At 33.8% G+C, this 17,407-nt stretch overlaps 1 protein-coding gene across 1 annotated transcript in view; it reads left to right on the top strand.

Moving 5' to 3' along the window:
• LOC131849598 (facilitated trehalose transporter Tret1-like) overlaps positions 1-10,006 on the top strand; it is a 37,703-nt gene extending 27,697 nt beyond the window's left edge. The window contains exons 5-8 of the mRNA XM_059199702.1: positions 1,594-1,726; positions 7,039-7,268; positions 8,510-8,704; positions 9,595-10,006. Coding sequence (XP_059055685.1) covers positions 1,594-1,726; positions 7,039-7,268; positions 8,510-8,704; positions 9,595-9,855 — 819 coding nt within the window. The 3' untranslated portion in view covers positions 9,856-10,006. The remainder of the gene's footprint in view (positions 1-1,593; positions 1,727-7,038; positions 7,269-8,509; positions 8,705-9,594) is intronic.
• Positions 10,007-17,407: the final 7,401 nt, after the last annotated feature.

Raw genomic sequence — 17,407 nt, 5'->3', positions numbered from 1 at the left:
CGTTGCGTTAATTTGAAGAATTGAACACTGGTTTGGAATCTTCACAACTTCTTATTTCCTTTACTGATGCCCCGGCCGCACCGACCGGTCTATAGTGCAATTGTATGACGTGGTTGAATGACTTGCTGTATCGGCGTAGTCGATTTATATCTTGTAGTTTCTTGATAAACCCTCGAAGGACCTTGTTGGAGCTTCAGCAGCTCCAATAATACATATGTTGATATGATAAATAGTTTAATTGCTGATTCTTTACAAGATTATAAAATAAGGTGTAACTTTGCCGCCGTACTATGCACAAGTGGCGGTCGGCTCCGTTCGGGTATTGTCGGTGTCCTCCGGACGGACCCCGCTGGTCGCGCTGCTGGTTGATCAGAGTGCCGTGTAATGAACAAGCAATAGGCCTTGCTCAGTAAATATGATTTAACAGATGTTTTGAATTTATTTAAATTTATTTATTATTGGTTTTAATTATTGTTTTACTGCATAGGAGTGGCGGTGTGTGTATGTGTTGATTCATGTATACATACTACAAAATTAATTTAATGTATGTATGCTAATGTTGACTTTTTTGCTAAATAAATGTATATTATTATTATTATTAAATTAGCCATTAAAATCCGTTGAGATGTTAACTCGTGAAATGTTAACAAACTGACAGACAGACACTTTCGGATATATAATATTGATTGTTTACCGGAAATACATTTATTGCTTATCAATAAAATGTATTAAGTTGACATTATGTTCCGGCACTGAGGAGAGCATATGAAAATGTCCGATATGAACGGCCAAGGATTTCCGCAATGCAATAATAATCAAATAATTTATACATTACCATAATAAAGTTCGAGGCCTAGAGATTTAATGGTATGGTTTTATAAGTGAACAATTTATTATTTACTAGCTGTTAGCTTCCTTGCTTACATGCTTGCTTACACGTCCCAAGGCCAACAACGTACTTGCAATTCCCCTGGTGTTGCGGGTGCTCATGGGCGACGGTCATCACTTACCATCAGTTGAGCCGCATGCTCGTTTGTCCCCTGTGTTATAAAAAAAATGCTACACGGATGACGTCGCCGTTCTAATTAGGTACATAAAAAATGTAATATAGAAATTTTTTTTTTTTGTTAAGCGTTTTGGGCCATTCTCAGATGCTTTAGACCTGTATAGTACTGCGACCCACATACATGAATTGTGCTCACCTATTTTCAAAGTTTGCTACCTAGACCCGTCAGGGACAAGAATTGAAGGATATTCTTAGGAACGATGGTTTTTATCTCCGGATAGAGTGTATACTTTCCAAAGGAGATATTTCGTTTATGCATGAGTGATCTACAACTACATAGGATGTGTAATGGCTACCACATTAGCTTGAAATCTGCAGATTTCTGGAGCGCATAGGTTTAAGTTTGCCATGTGTTTTTTCAATTTGGAGTGTCCCGTGACGGCCCTAGTCCTGATGCAAATATATATTGTTTTTACTCAAAAGTCAATTGGAGTATTGATTCGAGTTTGCTTAGTTTTACTAATTTAGGGCTTTATACTATTACATATTTAGTAATGGTAATGAACTGTACTTCTGAATAATTCCAGGAAGCAAAGACAGTACTAGCATGGCTCCGTGGGGTGCCCGTGGTGGATAGGACTCTGGAGCAAGACATTGACAGTGTGGTGAAAGTGGACAAACAGACTCGAGCCAGCGCGGCTTCCGTTTGGGGCATAATTTGTAAATATATTTTTTATTCAGTTGTCAGGGTCATTAAAGAGTTAATCGCGGTGAGTTTTGAAAATAGAAGGATTTGAGATCCATCCGACCTCTCGTATAGGGTCTGTTTTCAACATTTCCCCTCAAAAAAGAGGTCGATTATAATTTACCTTAAACCAATTTTAGTAATTATTGTTTTGATAAAAATTACCTCATTGTATAGTTAGGTGTATTTTTTATTTTTCTCATAACCGCAAACATGTACGTAATAGGGTAATAAATATAACATCACTACGTTATTATACCGATACTAATTGATAATTACTAAGGAAATGCTATAAAATACCATAATACTTAGAAATATTTTTTCTATATTATTAGATACTAGCTGTGTTCGCGACTTCGTCGGCGTGGAATAGACGACAAATGAATTACCATTTCATCCTATTTTATTTTACCCTAAGGGTAATGTTATATACTTTGAATGTTACATTGTTTTATATTTCATCAACAGCTTGAAAAATAAATTTCACGCTTCTACCTTTTAAAATAACGATACTTTTATACAATTTTGCGAATCGAGTTAGTAGACTCCTGGAACATTGGATTCAAATAATATCCGAAGCACAAATAAGCATGTCAAGTGTTCGTTCACTATGGGTATACAATGATAATAATTCTAGCGATGTACCATATCAGGCCTCCACGCAGTTCCCCCTGGAAACCATATGTCGCGTACAAGCAGCAACAAAACGCAACACAAAAGGAGCGTTCTGATTGGAGCGCACACCCATCCAATTCAAATACGCACCGTAATGCAACAGACTTAAAATATCAACCGATCGATCTAACGTACATTTTGTTCACTCCACCAAATTTGTAATAAATAGTATATTTGCCATTAAATTCGAGACTATCAAGCGAAGTCTATCATTTCTACATCCCGTAATCTGCTGAAGACAACCTCACCGACCATCTGAGCATTCGAGCCGCATCATCACGTACTCATTTGGACCTTCGAGCCGAACGATCAAGCAAGAACGAGCGAACCACTGAGAACTTCATCAGATTACTCCACATCAAGACCTAACAACGTCTACAATATCAAGCCAGAACCTTGGGCAGCAGCAAAGCATAGTGGGAGACTTGGACAGACGAGATACCTGGCAGATCAACTCCGAGAATACAGCGCAAATCGGTACGACCACCAGATATCCTATCCTACCCCTATCCTGTACTTGTGTTCTGTATTGTGGTAAATATCTATTACAGTGTTTGAGACGCAGAGAGTTACCAGTGCACAACAGAGCAGCTTGCCGTCAGCTAGCAACTGCTTCTACTGTTCCTATACGTGAGTACTCCACCTTTCACTGTCTACCAATATGAGTGAACAATCTCAATCAACATCAAAGCCTCATTCTAAGTCACCATGTAAAATAACAATTACAGGCGATGATAACACGAATCAATTAATTCGTGATTTAGTCAAAAAACGATCAATTATCAAAGGCCGGTTTACCAGATTTCAAAACTTTATCAATACGTTTGAAATAAATTCAAATCTTTCTCGTCAAACAAAGGCAGATTTGAAGCTACGAATTCAAAATGCTGCAAATCTGTTCTCTGAGTTTAACGACCTTCAGTCTAAATTAGAAGAATTAGTTTTAGAAGCCGATTTAGATGAACAAATTGAGCAGAGAGGTCAGTTTGAAGACAAGTACTTCAACACACTGTCTCAAGCTGAATGTATGCTCAGTGGAGAAGATGACGCGTCATTTTCTAAATCATGCCCCAATTCTAGCGATTCCTTAAAACTTCCAGTAATTTCGGTACCTACCTTCACAGGGCTCAGCGATCAGTGGTTACAGTATAGGGACATCTTCTTATCATTGGTACATAATAATACGAATATAAGTAGCATTCAAAAGTTTCACTATCTAAAATCATCGTTAAAAGGTACTGCAGCTATGGTTATCGATTCGTTGGAATTTTCAGCTAATAATTATTCGGTGGCATGGGAACTACTCTTAAATCGGTTCAATAATAGTAGATTATTAATACATAACCACGTAAAGGCATTATTTACTCTTCAAACCGTGACTAAGGAGTCGCCAGATCAATTGCGATATTTAATCGACAATATTTTAAAAAATCTACGCGCATTAAAACTATTAGGCGAACCAGTCGATAGCTGGGATACACTAATTATATACATAATCGTATCGAAATTAGACAAAATATCTGAACGCGAATGGGAACAATATAAAATCACAGTTTTAAAACTTTCTGGTAACTCCGAATCGCGATTGACGGTAGATACATTATTAGCATTCCTAAAAGATCGGGCCGACATGTTAGAAACATTACTTGCGTCGCACAACAATTATAAACACGATTCAAATAACAAACAAATTTCAAACACGATAAAACACAACGTACATTGTAATGTTTCTAGCAATAAGCCACAAATCCACACGAAGCGATCTTGTTTATTCTGTGACAACGGTTATCATCCATTATATGCGTGTCAAACATTTATAAGCACTGATCTAGATTCTAGGCTAAAGTTCGTCAGTGAAAATAAATTATGCGACAACTGCTTGCGACCGGGGCATCGCCCGAATGAATGCAGGTTCGGTGGATGTAGGAAGTGTAACAAAAAACATAACTCATTGATTCATGAAGAGAGTGAAGTTTGCAACTTGTCACCGGTAAGCGAACGGAACACAGCTGCATTATCTATGCACTCTTCATTCACCGAGGCAGGGGGGCGCCCCGCAGCCGCCGTCATAGGTACCGATCTTAACATTAACAAGTATTCACGCTTATCTACGCACACAAATACATTATGCGCTCAGTATCGCTGTATGCAGCCAGTTCTTTTATCGACAGCGTTAGTCGATGTTTTTGACAAATATAATAATATTCACACCGTTCGCGCGCTTTTAGACTCGGGTAGCGAGCGATGTATTATGACGCAATCTTTATGCGATTTACTAAATTTACCAATTATACAGTCCACTCAAGAAATTCATGGGGTTGGTAATTCGATAACACAGTCCACAAAGATGTGTGATATTGAATTGAAATCCCGTATTAGCTCATACACTGCGTGCATACGATGTATTGTATTGCCGCATTTAACATCTACGCTGCCAGCGATACCGAAACAATACGCGCAGTTTCGTATTCCTGACAGTGTCCAACTAGCAGATCCGCACTTTTATGAACCCCAGAATATAGATATTTTAATAGGCGCAGATAAATTCTGGGATTTATTAAGTAATGGCAGAATACGATTACCTAACGGTCCGTTTTTGCAAAATACACGACTAGGCTGGATTATATCGGGTTCTGTAGGTGTAAATACGCAGAATACCGGTCATATCCAGTGTAATTTTTCACACGTTACCGATACACAATTAAAACAATTAAGGGAGCTTGAGAAAGTCACTAACTCATGTGAGACGCAAACTGATGACCAGCGAGAGTGCGAAAATCCTTTCATTAAAACTACGATGCGAAATAATGATGGAAGGTTTTGCGTTCGCATTCCTCTCAAGTCATCACCACATGAATTAGGCGAATCATATCCTCAAACCCTAAAGCGATTTTCATCGTTAGAAAGGCAATTACAAAAACATGATTATTACAAATTTCTAGACAAATTATTTTTCTTTTCTACATTTTCTCAATTATACCGTATGAAGAATATATTTGTATGTATACGTCAATTTATACACTACGAACGAAATTTTAAAATTAATAGGCTACTATTAACGAGCCACAAACGCAAACGTTTACCTTATGCAGCACCACAGGCGCTTCGATATACCATACGGGAGAAGTGGTGGCCTATTGCAAGTAGGAAGCTTGCAAGAAAGATTTCACATGAGTGTATTCTATGCAAGCGTATACTCGGTAAAACCTTGCAACCTCTCATGGCTAATCTTAGGCTTAGGAAACAGTTGAATGCTACTTATTCGTCTATGACCTATGGTGTTGATTATGTGGGACCTGTGTTTATATTGAATCGTAAAGGAATGGGCGCTAAATCCGTTAAGTCATATAAATATAAAAACAAATGTTTTCGTGCATGTTTCATGACACGCACAGTACTTTTGAAACTTGCAATCGATCTATCCACTGAAGCATACATTATCGTTTTGAAACAATCTGTTTTGCATCATGGTAAACCGCCTAAAATAATTATTCAACTTAATAAAATCAAATTTTCACATGTGCTACAAACAAATTTTCCAAATTATTATCTAATTATTGTAAGACATATAAGTCAATCTATTTTATTTCCCTCTATTCTCCTCATTTGGTGGGGCTTTTGGATGGTGGAATATGCACAAATTATTTTGCGCACGGTGTAGGTAACGGTCCTAAATTCTCTACCACTTTCCACAATGATACCCTATCCTAATAACCTTCAACCCTTAAGTCCTGCACACTCCCTGGTTGGTCGTCCGCTTACAGCACTAGTATGTCAGGACATGAGGACTGATACAGGGAATTACTCTATCATGATCAAGGAGTTGAGCAGATTTGTCATCAACTTTCGTTGAGATGGGGACGAAAATAAATGTCGGAGCAGCAAACAAGCGAAGACTCAACCGCAGTTCACATTGGAACCACTCAAGAGCTTCCAAGGCCGGGGGCATGTCGCGTACAAGCAGCAACAAAACGCAACACAAAAGGAGCGTTCTGATTGGAGCGCACACCCATCCAATTCAAATACGCACCGTAATGCAACAGACTTAAAATATCAACCGACCGATCTAACGTACATTTTGTTCACTCCACCAAATTTGTAATAAATAGTATATTTGCCATTAAATTCGAGACTATTAAGCGAAATCTATCATTTATCTACAACCCGTAATCTGCTGAAGACAACCTCACCGACCATCTGAGCATTCGAGCCGCATCATCACGTACCACCATAATAACAAAATCTTAGAGAATTTGTCACGATTGGCTAACTGACCTGGAAACTGACTGGTTTTAAAGAGTTCATAATACGCCCCTTGGACAATTCCCACAGCGCCATCTACTCTCAAACTAAGCAGAACTTGTGTTATAGGTACTAGACAACTGTCATAGTTATATAGTTTGTAAATACATACATAATATACGTAGAAAACACCCAGACCGATACCAACCCTCATACTCAGGAATATAACTTTGCACCGTGCGAAAATCGAACTCGCGACCATCGCAAGTAAATCGGTGTGCTAAACCGCTATACCACTGAGACCGTATTATTCCTTATATTATACAGTGTAATATAAAGTCATCACTTTGATTAAATTGTTTAATTTCAGGTAAGGATCAACCAACTCGCAAAGCATTCATCATCACCCTAGTGATCAAGATAGCCCAGCAGTTCGATGGATACCTCATAGTACTTATATACGCTGGGCTCGTCTTCGGCAAGGCATCGGAAACCACCAACTTACACCTGAGTCCCAACAAACAAATTATTATGATTGGGGTCATACAGCTGATAGGGTCCACGCTAGCTACTTGTATCGTCGAGAAAACTGGCAGAAAGGTAATAACTTATTTATTATAAAATTTACAATAAGATACCAAAGGATATGTTGGAATTACCCTTAAATAAATTCAAAACATCTGTTAAATCATATTTACTGTGCAAAGCCTATTACTCACTAAACGATTACTTGAATGACGAGTGTGCATGGCAATAGTTGTTCATGCACTGAATTTTCATTTAATGTCAGACATAGACCTATATAAGTGTACAATGTACATAAATTGGCTTATAAATATCTTGCCAGGTCTTCTCAATTGAATCTGTATACTGAACTGGACGGTAGGGAGAAATATTAATACGAAAAACTCGACGTTCATAAGCGGCTAAAATATCCTAAATGATTTTTGATTTGAAAGGTTTGGAAAAACACTCTAGACGACACTTACATCGAATATATTTATTGTATGGCCGGACGTTATTCTGTGTTAAATAGACACTCGTTCCTGACATATTCCGTCAGCAAATGATATACAACATACAGCCTGTATTGCACCAATCTTATTATTATTATAAACGCGAAAGTTTGTGAGTATGGAGGGACGTATACGCAATCGTTTAGTGAGATAGCTTTGCTCGATAAATATGATCTAAAACCTGTTTTCAATACAATATTAGTTTTTAATTATATTATTGTATGGACAACAGTTGTATTGTGTGACAAGTTTTTGTTTGACACAAATAAAAATTTTCTTTTCTTTATATTCTCTCAGCTTTTGCTGGTTTTTTTATTTTTATTTTTATTATTATTATTTAAAGGTAATTCCAGTACACTCGGTCAATTTATTGTATATTTTTTATACCCATTCCCATAAATTATTATTATTACCTTGACTTATTCAGATATATTCAGATAGTGATGCTAAGGTAATTCGCTGACTGGTGAAGACTGGTATTACTTTTTGTTCAAACCAAAGTCTCGAAATTGTTAAGAAATTAAAAAAAAAGATATTATGATTGAACTGCATTCTTTTTATTTCAGTTGCTTCTCGTAACCGAAATTTAAAAAAAAGATATAATGAATGAACTGCATTCTTTTTATTTCAGTTGCTTCTCGTAACCGAAATTAAAAAAAAAGATATAATGATTGAACTGCATTCTATTTATTTCAGTTACTTCTCGTAACCGAAATTAAAAAAAAAGATATAATGATTGAAATGCATTCTTTTTATTTCAGTTGCTTCTCGTAACCGAAATAAAAAAAAAGATATAATGTTTGAACAGCATACTTTTTATTTCAGTTGCTTCTCGTAACCACCTCGTTTGCTGTGGGAGTAGGTATGCTGGTACTGTCAGCCTGGTTCTACCTGACCTCTGTCGGCGTCTGGATGCCAGGCTGGCTCCCAGTCTTCGCCATGGGGCTGGCCATCTTCGCTGACGCTGCAGGATTCCAACCTATATCCTATATTATTATCACAGATTTATTTACATTTCAGGTTTGTAACTTTACTGTTTTTACTCGATTACCAAAAGAAATAGGATTATATATGTTTTAGTGTAATTCGTTGTTTTTATACTACGTAGGTAGAGCACACGTCTTCACGTTCTGATGTTAAACAGTTACCGTACCCTATTTCATTAGTAAAGATTTATGAAAACTTTACTCAAATTAATACTGATTTGAATATTTTAAAATTACCATATACAGTATCGACAGAAACCATATATATAAAACAAACAAGAATGAACTGAGATAATATATATTTTTTTATATTTTTTAGACATAAGTGCCGTGTATACTTTCATATGCATTTAGTGAAAAGATGTTATCTCAGTCCATCTCCGTTTGAACTATGGCACTTATCATAGTTAGAAATAATGGAAATCATATAATTAAATCTTATTCCTTACTAATATTATAAATGCGAAAGTAACTCTGTCTGTCTGTCTGTCTGTCTCATTTTCACGCCTAAACCACTAAACCGATTTAAATTTAATTTGGTACACAGATAGTCTAGACCCCGACAAAGGACATAGGCTACTTTTTAATGTGAAAAAAAAGGTTGCAAGGGGTTGTAAGGGAATATGAAAGGTTCTATGGAAGTATCGTCATTTTACGCGGACGAAGTCACGGACGCAGCTAGTAATTTATAAAAACGCGAAGGTTTGTGAGTATGGATGTTTGTTACTCTTTCAGGAAAAAACTATTAAACAGATTTTGATGTAACTTTACCGTATAGCTTATGCATCAGAATAACACATAGGCTATATAAAATTTAACGCGGGTGAAGCCGAGGCCACAGCTAGTATTTAATAAATAGACTATGTATTCAATTGGGTTCATCAGATTTCTTGCCATTCCATTAAAAAATTTTTTTTTTTTCAGCTGCGTGGCACAGTATCATCGTTCACAAACATTTGTGCGAAGCTGAGTAACTTCGTTCAGATGAAATGGTTCACGAATCTCTGCGAGCTCATCGGGATCCACTGGACCTTCTTATTCTTCTCTGTCGTCTGCTTCTTCTCATGTTTTTACACTGTGATCGCCTTCCCTGAAACAAAACAAAGAACCATTGAAGAAATATATACTAAGTTGACTAGAAAAAAAGACAAAATGGTAGAAAATAAAATAGAAGCTGTACCGTAGTTGTAAAACAGACAATATTTATTGAAAATGTGTCATAATATATATATTTCACTAATGTGAAGAAAGAATTAAGACGCCATGAGTGAGAATACTTTAGTTTGGATTAACTCCATTCTTGTTAGTATTTAAATGAAGCCTTACATTTAAGGAGTTTAGGTGTTGATGTGTTGTGTTTTAGTTTGATGTTACAAGAGTAGTGAATGTCTATGAATATATCGGACGATTACAACTAATCTGCATTTTCTTAAAAATTTTAGAAAATCAACTTTAAATTGTTAGCTATTAAATACAATTTTCCAAAATGCAATTATTGAGTTGTTGTTGTTGTAGTTAGTACTTAGCAACAGTGATACATCAGTGTTAACTGTCTACTGTTTCATATTTAATAGCATTACGAACATAAAATATATTCTGTATAAATATCGTACGAGCGCATAAAGAATTTATGTATTTGCGTAAGCATGTTTAAGTAGTAGGTATAAAATACAATTGAAATAAGAATAAAATTCATATTTAAATGAGAGCAAATATATATTTGTATCAATACTATTAATGTATGTAAAGTTAACCATTAAGAGTATCAGGTAAATAATAAGCACAAATACATAAAAGCTCACGGAATTGTTTTATTATAATGATCAAATTTGATGACTGTGTATACATGAGATATGTCTACTCGTATATTTACAACTAGGACACATGACTTCGTCCGCGTAGAATTTAACTTTATTTTTCTAAAATAAAAGTAGCCTTATTACATCAGCTACCTGCCAAAAAAAGTCCTGTCAAAATCAGTCCAGCCATTTCAGAATTTAGTCGAACAAACAGACAGACTGACAAGAAATGTTATTTTGGTGTGTGTACCGTATTTATATTCATACGCGTGTAGTAAAAATCGGTTATTTCAATATTACAAACAGACACTCCAATTTTATTTATATGTATAGAATAACACTAGATATATGAATTATATTTGTTATTTAATACTTTTTTTCTATTACTTTTTCATTCAGGCATAATTTTTATGTATGATACGAGAAATATAGTTTCATGTATCGAGGATAAATCTTAGAATTGATTATATTATAAAGTAGTCAGCCATTTCAGATACAAGTATATATATAATCATAATTGACATTGCTACACCAAATTCAATATGTATCTTAAAATATTCATGATATCTGGAATTTTCTATTTTTATTACCTAAATTTGTATTCATAGGTCAAGAAATAAATGAAAAAACTTTAAATAACAAATGTTATATATTATAAGACAAGCTGTACCCGCGACTTTCTCCGGTTGGAATTTATTTTTATATTTTTATTTTCTGAAATAAAAAAAAACAATAATAAAAGTAGCCTAAGTTACTCCCTAAGCCTAAGCCTAAGTTAATCAGCTACTTGCCAGAGAGATTAACCGGAACAAACAGACCGAATGACAGACAGACAAAAATGTTTAAAAGTGGTTTTTTGGTATATCTACTGTATTTATATTCATATGCATGTAGTAAAAAACGGTTATTTCAATATTACAAACAGACACTCCAATTTTATTTATATCTATAGATCTATAGATTATAAGTGCAGTAAGTATAGTCTTTATTGGTGTATCTTGTTTGTACTTTACATTTAATTTGATGACAACTAACTATGACTAATGTAATTTTACTACTTGACGAATTTATATTATTTTGTTTTATTCCTCTCCAATTAACACGTGTTAGACCAAAAATATTCTGTGTGGAAACTTGATTACCGTTACGACCTTCTCTAATGGCGATCAAATGTAATATTAAATAAAAAACTTGTATACCATATTCTTAACACGATGATGTATTATGTTAGTAATTGACATATCAAAAGTTATAGATGTTGAAACGATATTTTAGTTTATCTAATTTAATAAAAAATATTATAGGTATGTTGTATTTTTAAGTTTTGATCTGACTACCTTGCGTGAACTTACCTGTTCTCCATATGGTATTAAATTTTTGTCACTCTAAAACAAATATTTTTTGTTGAATTATTCTAAGTGTAATATAGTTATTCCTAAATGTAACATAGTTATTCCTCTTTAGTAGCTGCAATATAATTGAAAAAAAATAAAAAATATTTTACTTTTTTTATTATATTAAATAAATTTAAATTTATAAGTTATAATAATAAAGTTTAGGACGGCGTCTACTTAGAAATATATTAACAATTACATACCTTGTCATAGTACTGATTTGGTTTGAAAAACATAAACAATTCATCGTCGCCTTCATATAGGTACATATAATAATATGTATATGAACAGAAGGTATTATCAATTATATTATCTGTGGTATTATAATGTGACGCCGACGATACCGTGTTGCCAATCCAAACCGCTAAGATCTGACCTCCTAAACATCTTAGTCTTTCTAAATAGCAACTAATTTCATAATAAAAAGTTAGGCTTAACAAATTTTTATTATTTATATGTAAATGTGATCAGTGAATAGATTTCACTATAATTTTATTTCTTTGATTTAAGACCAAAAAAAGTTAATTATTATAATTTCGATTTTATATAAGGAGAATGAATAGAACTATAGTTAAATTGCTAATGTAGACCAATTTCCATGAGATCCTCGTAGTAATTAAACTGTGAGTAACAATTATATAAACATTTTGTCCTTTGTCGCATTAATTAATTTTTGTCGTAATATATACTTATGTTTGCAACGGTCAATAAGATATTGTGACAAAGTACTAAGTGTTTACATATTATTAGTACTGATAACTGTATACCGAAATTAATATTGTTCAGAGGTGGTTAAACACCTCCCAATACTTGTGGGACCTAAAGAAAATCACCCGAAGAGATAAAAGAAAATAAAAATGAATAATGAAATTGTATTTTTTATTTAACTATTACGAAAACATAAATGCACAAGTAAATATTTTATACGACTTATTATTAGTATATAGGCTTATCAAAACTATTTTTATAAACTAGCTGTTGCCTGTGACTTCGTCTGCGTTTCCGTCGTTTATCGAAAAATAAGTAGCGCATGTCCTTCCTCACAATTTTCCTTCTAGTTTCGTTATAGAAACAAAAACTACTCGACGGATTTTAATGAAAGGGTACAATTATTCTTTATACTCCTGGGCAGGTTATAGTATACTTTTCATCACGCTACGATTGATCGTATAGTATACTTAGTATGTGGATCGATGATATTACTGCTAGCAATGTACCATGGCAGCTTGATATCCGCGCTGTTCCCCCTGGAAACCATTGCGATAAATTCTTGGTGAATTTGACAGCCTGTTCTCATACTCATCTTATCATCCTCCACTGGTGCCCTACCAGCATAAACCGATAGCACAGGCGGGTGCACCATTCCACAATCATCCATAAGTAAAAAAAAATGTCTCGTGAATGACATCTGAGCAAAAAAGTGGGCAGTTGTTTACCCCATCTGAGATTAGTCGTGAAGATAGATTATAATTCAATAATAATCCTAAGTAGAATTCCAGCAAAAACATAGGTAGTCAGAATAATCTAAGCAAGGACGGCGCGATAATCTCATCTAGATTAACAGCTAAAATTTAGATGAGGTCATCTTTTTAATGTTCGGTATCTAAATAAAAAAGTAACACCTATGAAACAATTAAAATAAGGTTCGTAAACAGGAAATTTTGATGCTGAGTGCGCATTTAAGGTACATTCTATTCGATAATAATAATATTGCAAATATATTACAATAGTATTATTGTACACTTGTGTTATGAAAAAACTCTGAAATAACTGCGCCGATTCGAGAAATTCCTGCACTGCTTGAAAAATCCTTTTTTCACCAGTAAAATGATATTAGTGTTAGTAAAAGGGTATTGTCATACTATAAACAGAATATTTATAATATAAACACCTCGTGTCGCATTGTTATGCGTGTATCGTCGAAAACCGAAAAAGCTTGACCGATTTTTACAATATTTTTGGTGTATATTTAGTAGGTCTAAGTATAGGTAGTTGGCTTTTTTAAGCCCTACATGATAAGATTAACCCTATCCAAAATAATTTGTATGGCAAATGAATCGTTTGTCTAATATCTACCTTGGTACCTAGCTATTTACAAAAATATTCACGACTTATATCAGTTGTTTAACGCATAGTACTTATACAAAATCTGCACAATTTGGGTATGGTTGGTGTATGTGAATTGTTCCGGGTTAGTACAATTGTTATTGCTTTTGTAACATCAATTTTATTTGTTGTTAACTGCACTTATTTCTGGCCTAATATGTTTTCTATAGTTCTAAATATGGAGAGTAGCTTAAGCGCCTGTTTTGATTTAACAAGCAATTAAACATTTACACTTATTTTGTAAATACTTGTACTAAATGTATTAGATAACGATAGGTGTACTCCGTTCCATTTATACTAATTTTATAAAGTGGTAAAGTTTGTGAGGTTGTATAGGGTGATCTCTGGATCTATTGAACGGATTTTAAAAATCCTATTACCATTACATTTACCATTAACCAATATTATAAATGCAAAAGTAATTCTGTCTGTCTGTCTCTCGCGCTTTCACGCCAAAACTATTGAAGCGACGTAAATGGAGGACCGATGGAATTTTGGTACACATATAGTTTATACCTTGAGAAAGAACATTGGCTAATTTTTAATGCGAAAAAGGTTGTATGATGTATGATAAGCTGCTAATAATATGAGATTCAAAGTTTCTGAAAATTATACCCTTAAAATAAAATAGGGGGTGAAACTTTGTATGGAAATTCATCATTTTTGAAGCTAGAACGATACCTCTTAGGCTTTAGGTAAGTAATATTAAAAAAAAATTATCATTTTTATTAAACTATTCCCTAAAACTAAAATGCATGATGATCCATCTGTGTACCAATTTTCATTTGTTTCTGTCCTGTCTGTCTGTAGGTTTTGCATAAAAGTTTAACAAACATCTATCAAGCCATCCAATCCTCAAAAACTAACACGTTAAAAATATTAGTGTGATTTTTAAATAATTCTAGTCACATTGTAACAACAATATAAACTTATATTTCCTTAGATATTTTAATGACTTTGCCCAAACTATAATGTTTTATGGCAAATTTACGAGCAGTGTCATCTTATAAACTAATTGCGCAAATACCTAATTTCGAGCTTATACTAAGTAGTTTGCAAACACAAAGACATTTTACAGTTAGATATAGAAATGGTTAGGTATTAAATCCTTAGAATATATGTTAGAAAATAATACAAAAGATAAGAAAAAATTCATCACAAAAGAAGACACAAAATGAAATAAATAAAATTTAACATGTGTACGTCATATCCTTCGCGCTGACCAGCCCGTTCTCATTTCTAGAATAGAATAGAATAGAAAATCAGTTATTTTTTATGTATGCTTAAATCTTTAAAACTACACAACGGATTTAGAAGCTATTTTTTAATAGATAGAGTGATTTCAGAGTAAGGTTTATATATTTATCATGTACACCCGTGCGAAGCCGGGGAAGTAACTAGTATATAATAATTTACTGTATCTGCAAAAATAAAACAATAATAAGATTAGTATGAGTCACGGGAATGAACCGTATAATACATAAATAAATAAATCTACATAAATATTAATACATCTGTAGTAATACTTTTTGCGGTCTGAGTTTTTATATTATATTGTGCAGCAAAACGAGATATCACGGACGTATCCACCCATAGCGGTAAAGTTTTTGTTACAATCGCAACAACCTACATACTTTATAACTAAAACGAGAGAGCGTTTTTTACAATTTGTTCGCAATAAAAAAACTAATTCATCTTATTGATAATGTAAAAATTAATGCAACTAATAGTATTTTACCTTAGTCTTATATGTAAATTTCTCGTGTCACAATGTTAGTTATCATATTAGTTACCATACTACTACTCCTCTGAAACGGCTTGACCGATTTTTATGAAATTTTATGTGCATATAAAATTTCATAAATATCGTCTATTTTTCATACCCCTAAGTGACAAGGGTTGCCCACCCCTAACATTTTTTTGGGCAAATTTTTTTATTATGTGTCATTAAAAAATACATACTGCCCTAAATTTTCACCCTTCTATCACCAACTTCTAATTTTTATAGCGTTATTAATTTATATGGCAAAACAACGTTTGCCGGGACAGCTAGTAATTTATAAACGTGAAAGTTTGTGAGTATGGATAAATATCCATACATATCAAAATCCGTCCAGCATGAAAGAGTAACAAATGTTACTCTTTCATGCTGGACGGATTTTGATGCAACTTAACGGTAATATAGCTCATAGATCAGAATAACACATAGGCTATAATTCAATAATGTCGTGTCCCTTACGATCTTTTCTCGTTCTTCGGGAATCGGAGCATAAGATTAAAATCCTTAGTGGTGCCCTAAGACTGAAGTTGTATCCGTCAGGCGAACGTTGGCCTTTAGCCGTCCCATGTCCTTCCATCGGTTTGGAGTGCCCTCAGCACTCGCCCTCGTTTTCCTCTCTTAAGCGAAGTTATATATGCAACCAGCTAATAACATAATTCGACAAAAATGTTATTATTACTGGTCATGACACTTTTATTATCAAACCAAAATGAGAGTAAATCTTATCTATTTTAAAATCAATCATAAGAAAGAAAGATCTTTATTCTAGTCTACTATCTGACTGTGTACCTATCTACTTCTTTGTCATCATTGTGGTAATTCAAATAATGTAGAATAAAAAGTAATCGTGTGCAACAAGGTATTGCTGAGTACATGTAGTATTAAATTACCTAACAAGTAATTTAGGTAAACATCTAATATAGGATACTGTTGGATATAGTAAGTACAAGAATTTTTATTTACATAACTTACTTGTACAACTAAGAACCTAAAATTAAAAAGCTTAAAAAATATAATATAATAACTAAAATATATTATTAAAAGGAGTCCTTTTCGGAGGCAAAGTAAGAAGAAAGGAGGAGGAGGAGAAAAGGAGAAAGGAGGAGGAGACAAAGTTCCGAAAATACTGGCAGCGTTCCCTCTTTGAATAGCTAGACTAATCTTTGTCCAAGGTAGCTGCCAGCTCTTCGGTCTTCTGTGATGTTTTGTAATTAATAATTTAGTAAATTAGTTTCATAATTCAATTGGAAAAGTTTTGTAATTAGTAATTTAGTAAATTATTCTTGTAATTCAATTGGAAAAGTACCAAGATATCATAATATTACAGACAAGTTAATCATAATTGAATATTTATTCAGCTGAGAAAAAACTCTAGTGACGTACCTGAATGCATATATTTCTTATATTGTCTGTATATATAAATACATTTGTTCGGTAGGTAGGTTTTAAAAACATAAACAAAATATATAGTCTTTATACATTGTCTTACTAACTACCCGCCCCTCACATTGTCATCAATTAATTGTTACATGTAACAATTAAACTAACTTAAGTAATTGAATGAGTAAATGTCAGACTGTCAATATGTTTTTCCAATACTGTTTGCTGCAGCTGGTCTTTCGAGATCTGACGACGAATTAGGACAGAGTGCAAAGGAG

The sequence above is a fragment of the Achroia grisella genome, unplaced genomic scaffold (assembly GCF_030625045.1).
Source record: "Achroia grisella isolate CSIRO2021 unplaced genomic scaffold, CSIRO_AGI_Agris_v1 utg660, whole genome shotgun sequence".
NCBI lineage: Eukaryota > Metazoa > Arthropoda > Insecta > Lepidoptera > Pyralidae > Achroia > Achroia grisella.
This window is presented reverse-complemented; position numbering and strand designations above follow the sequence as displayed.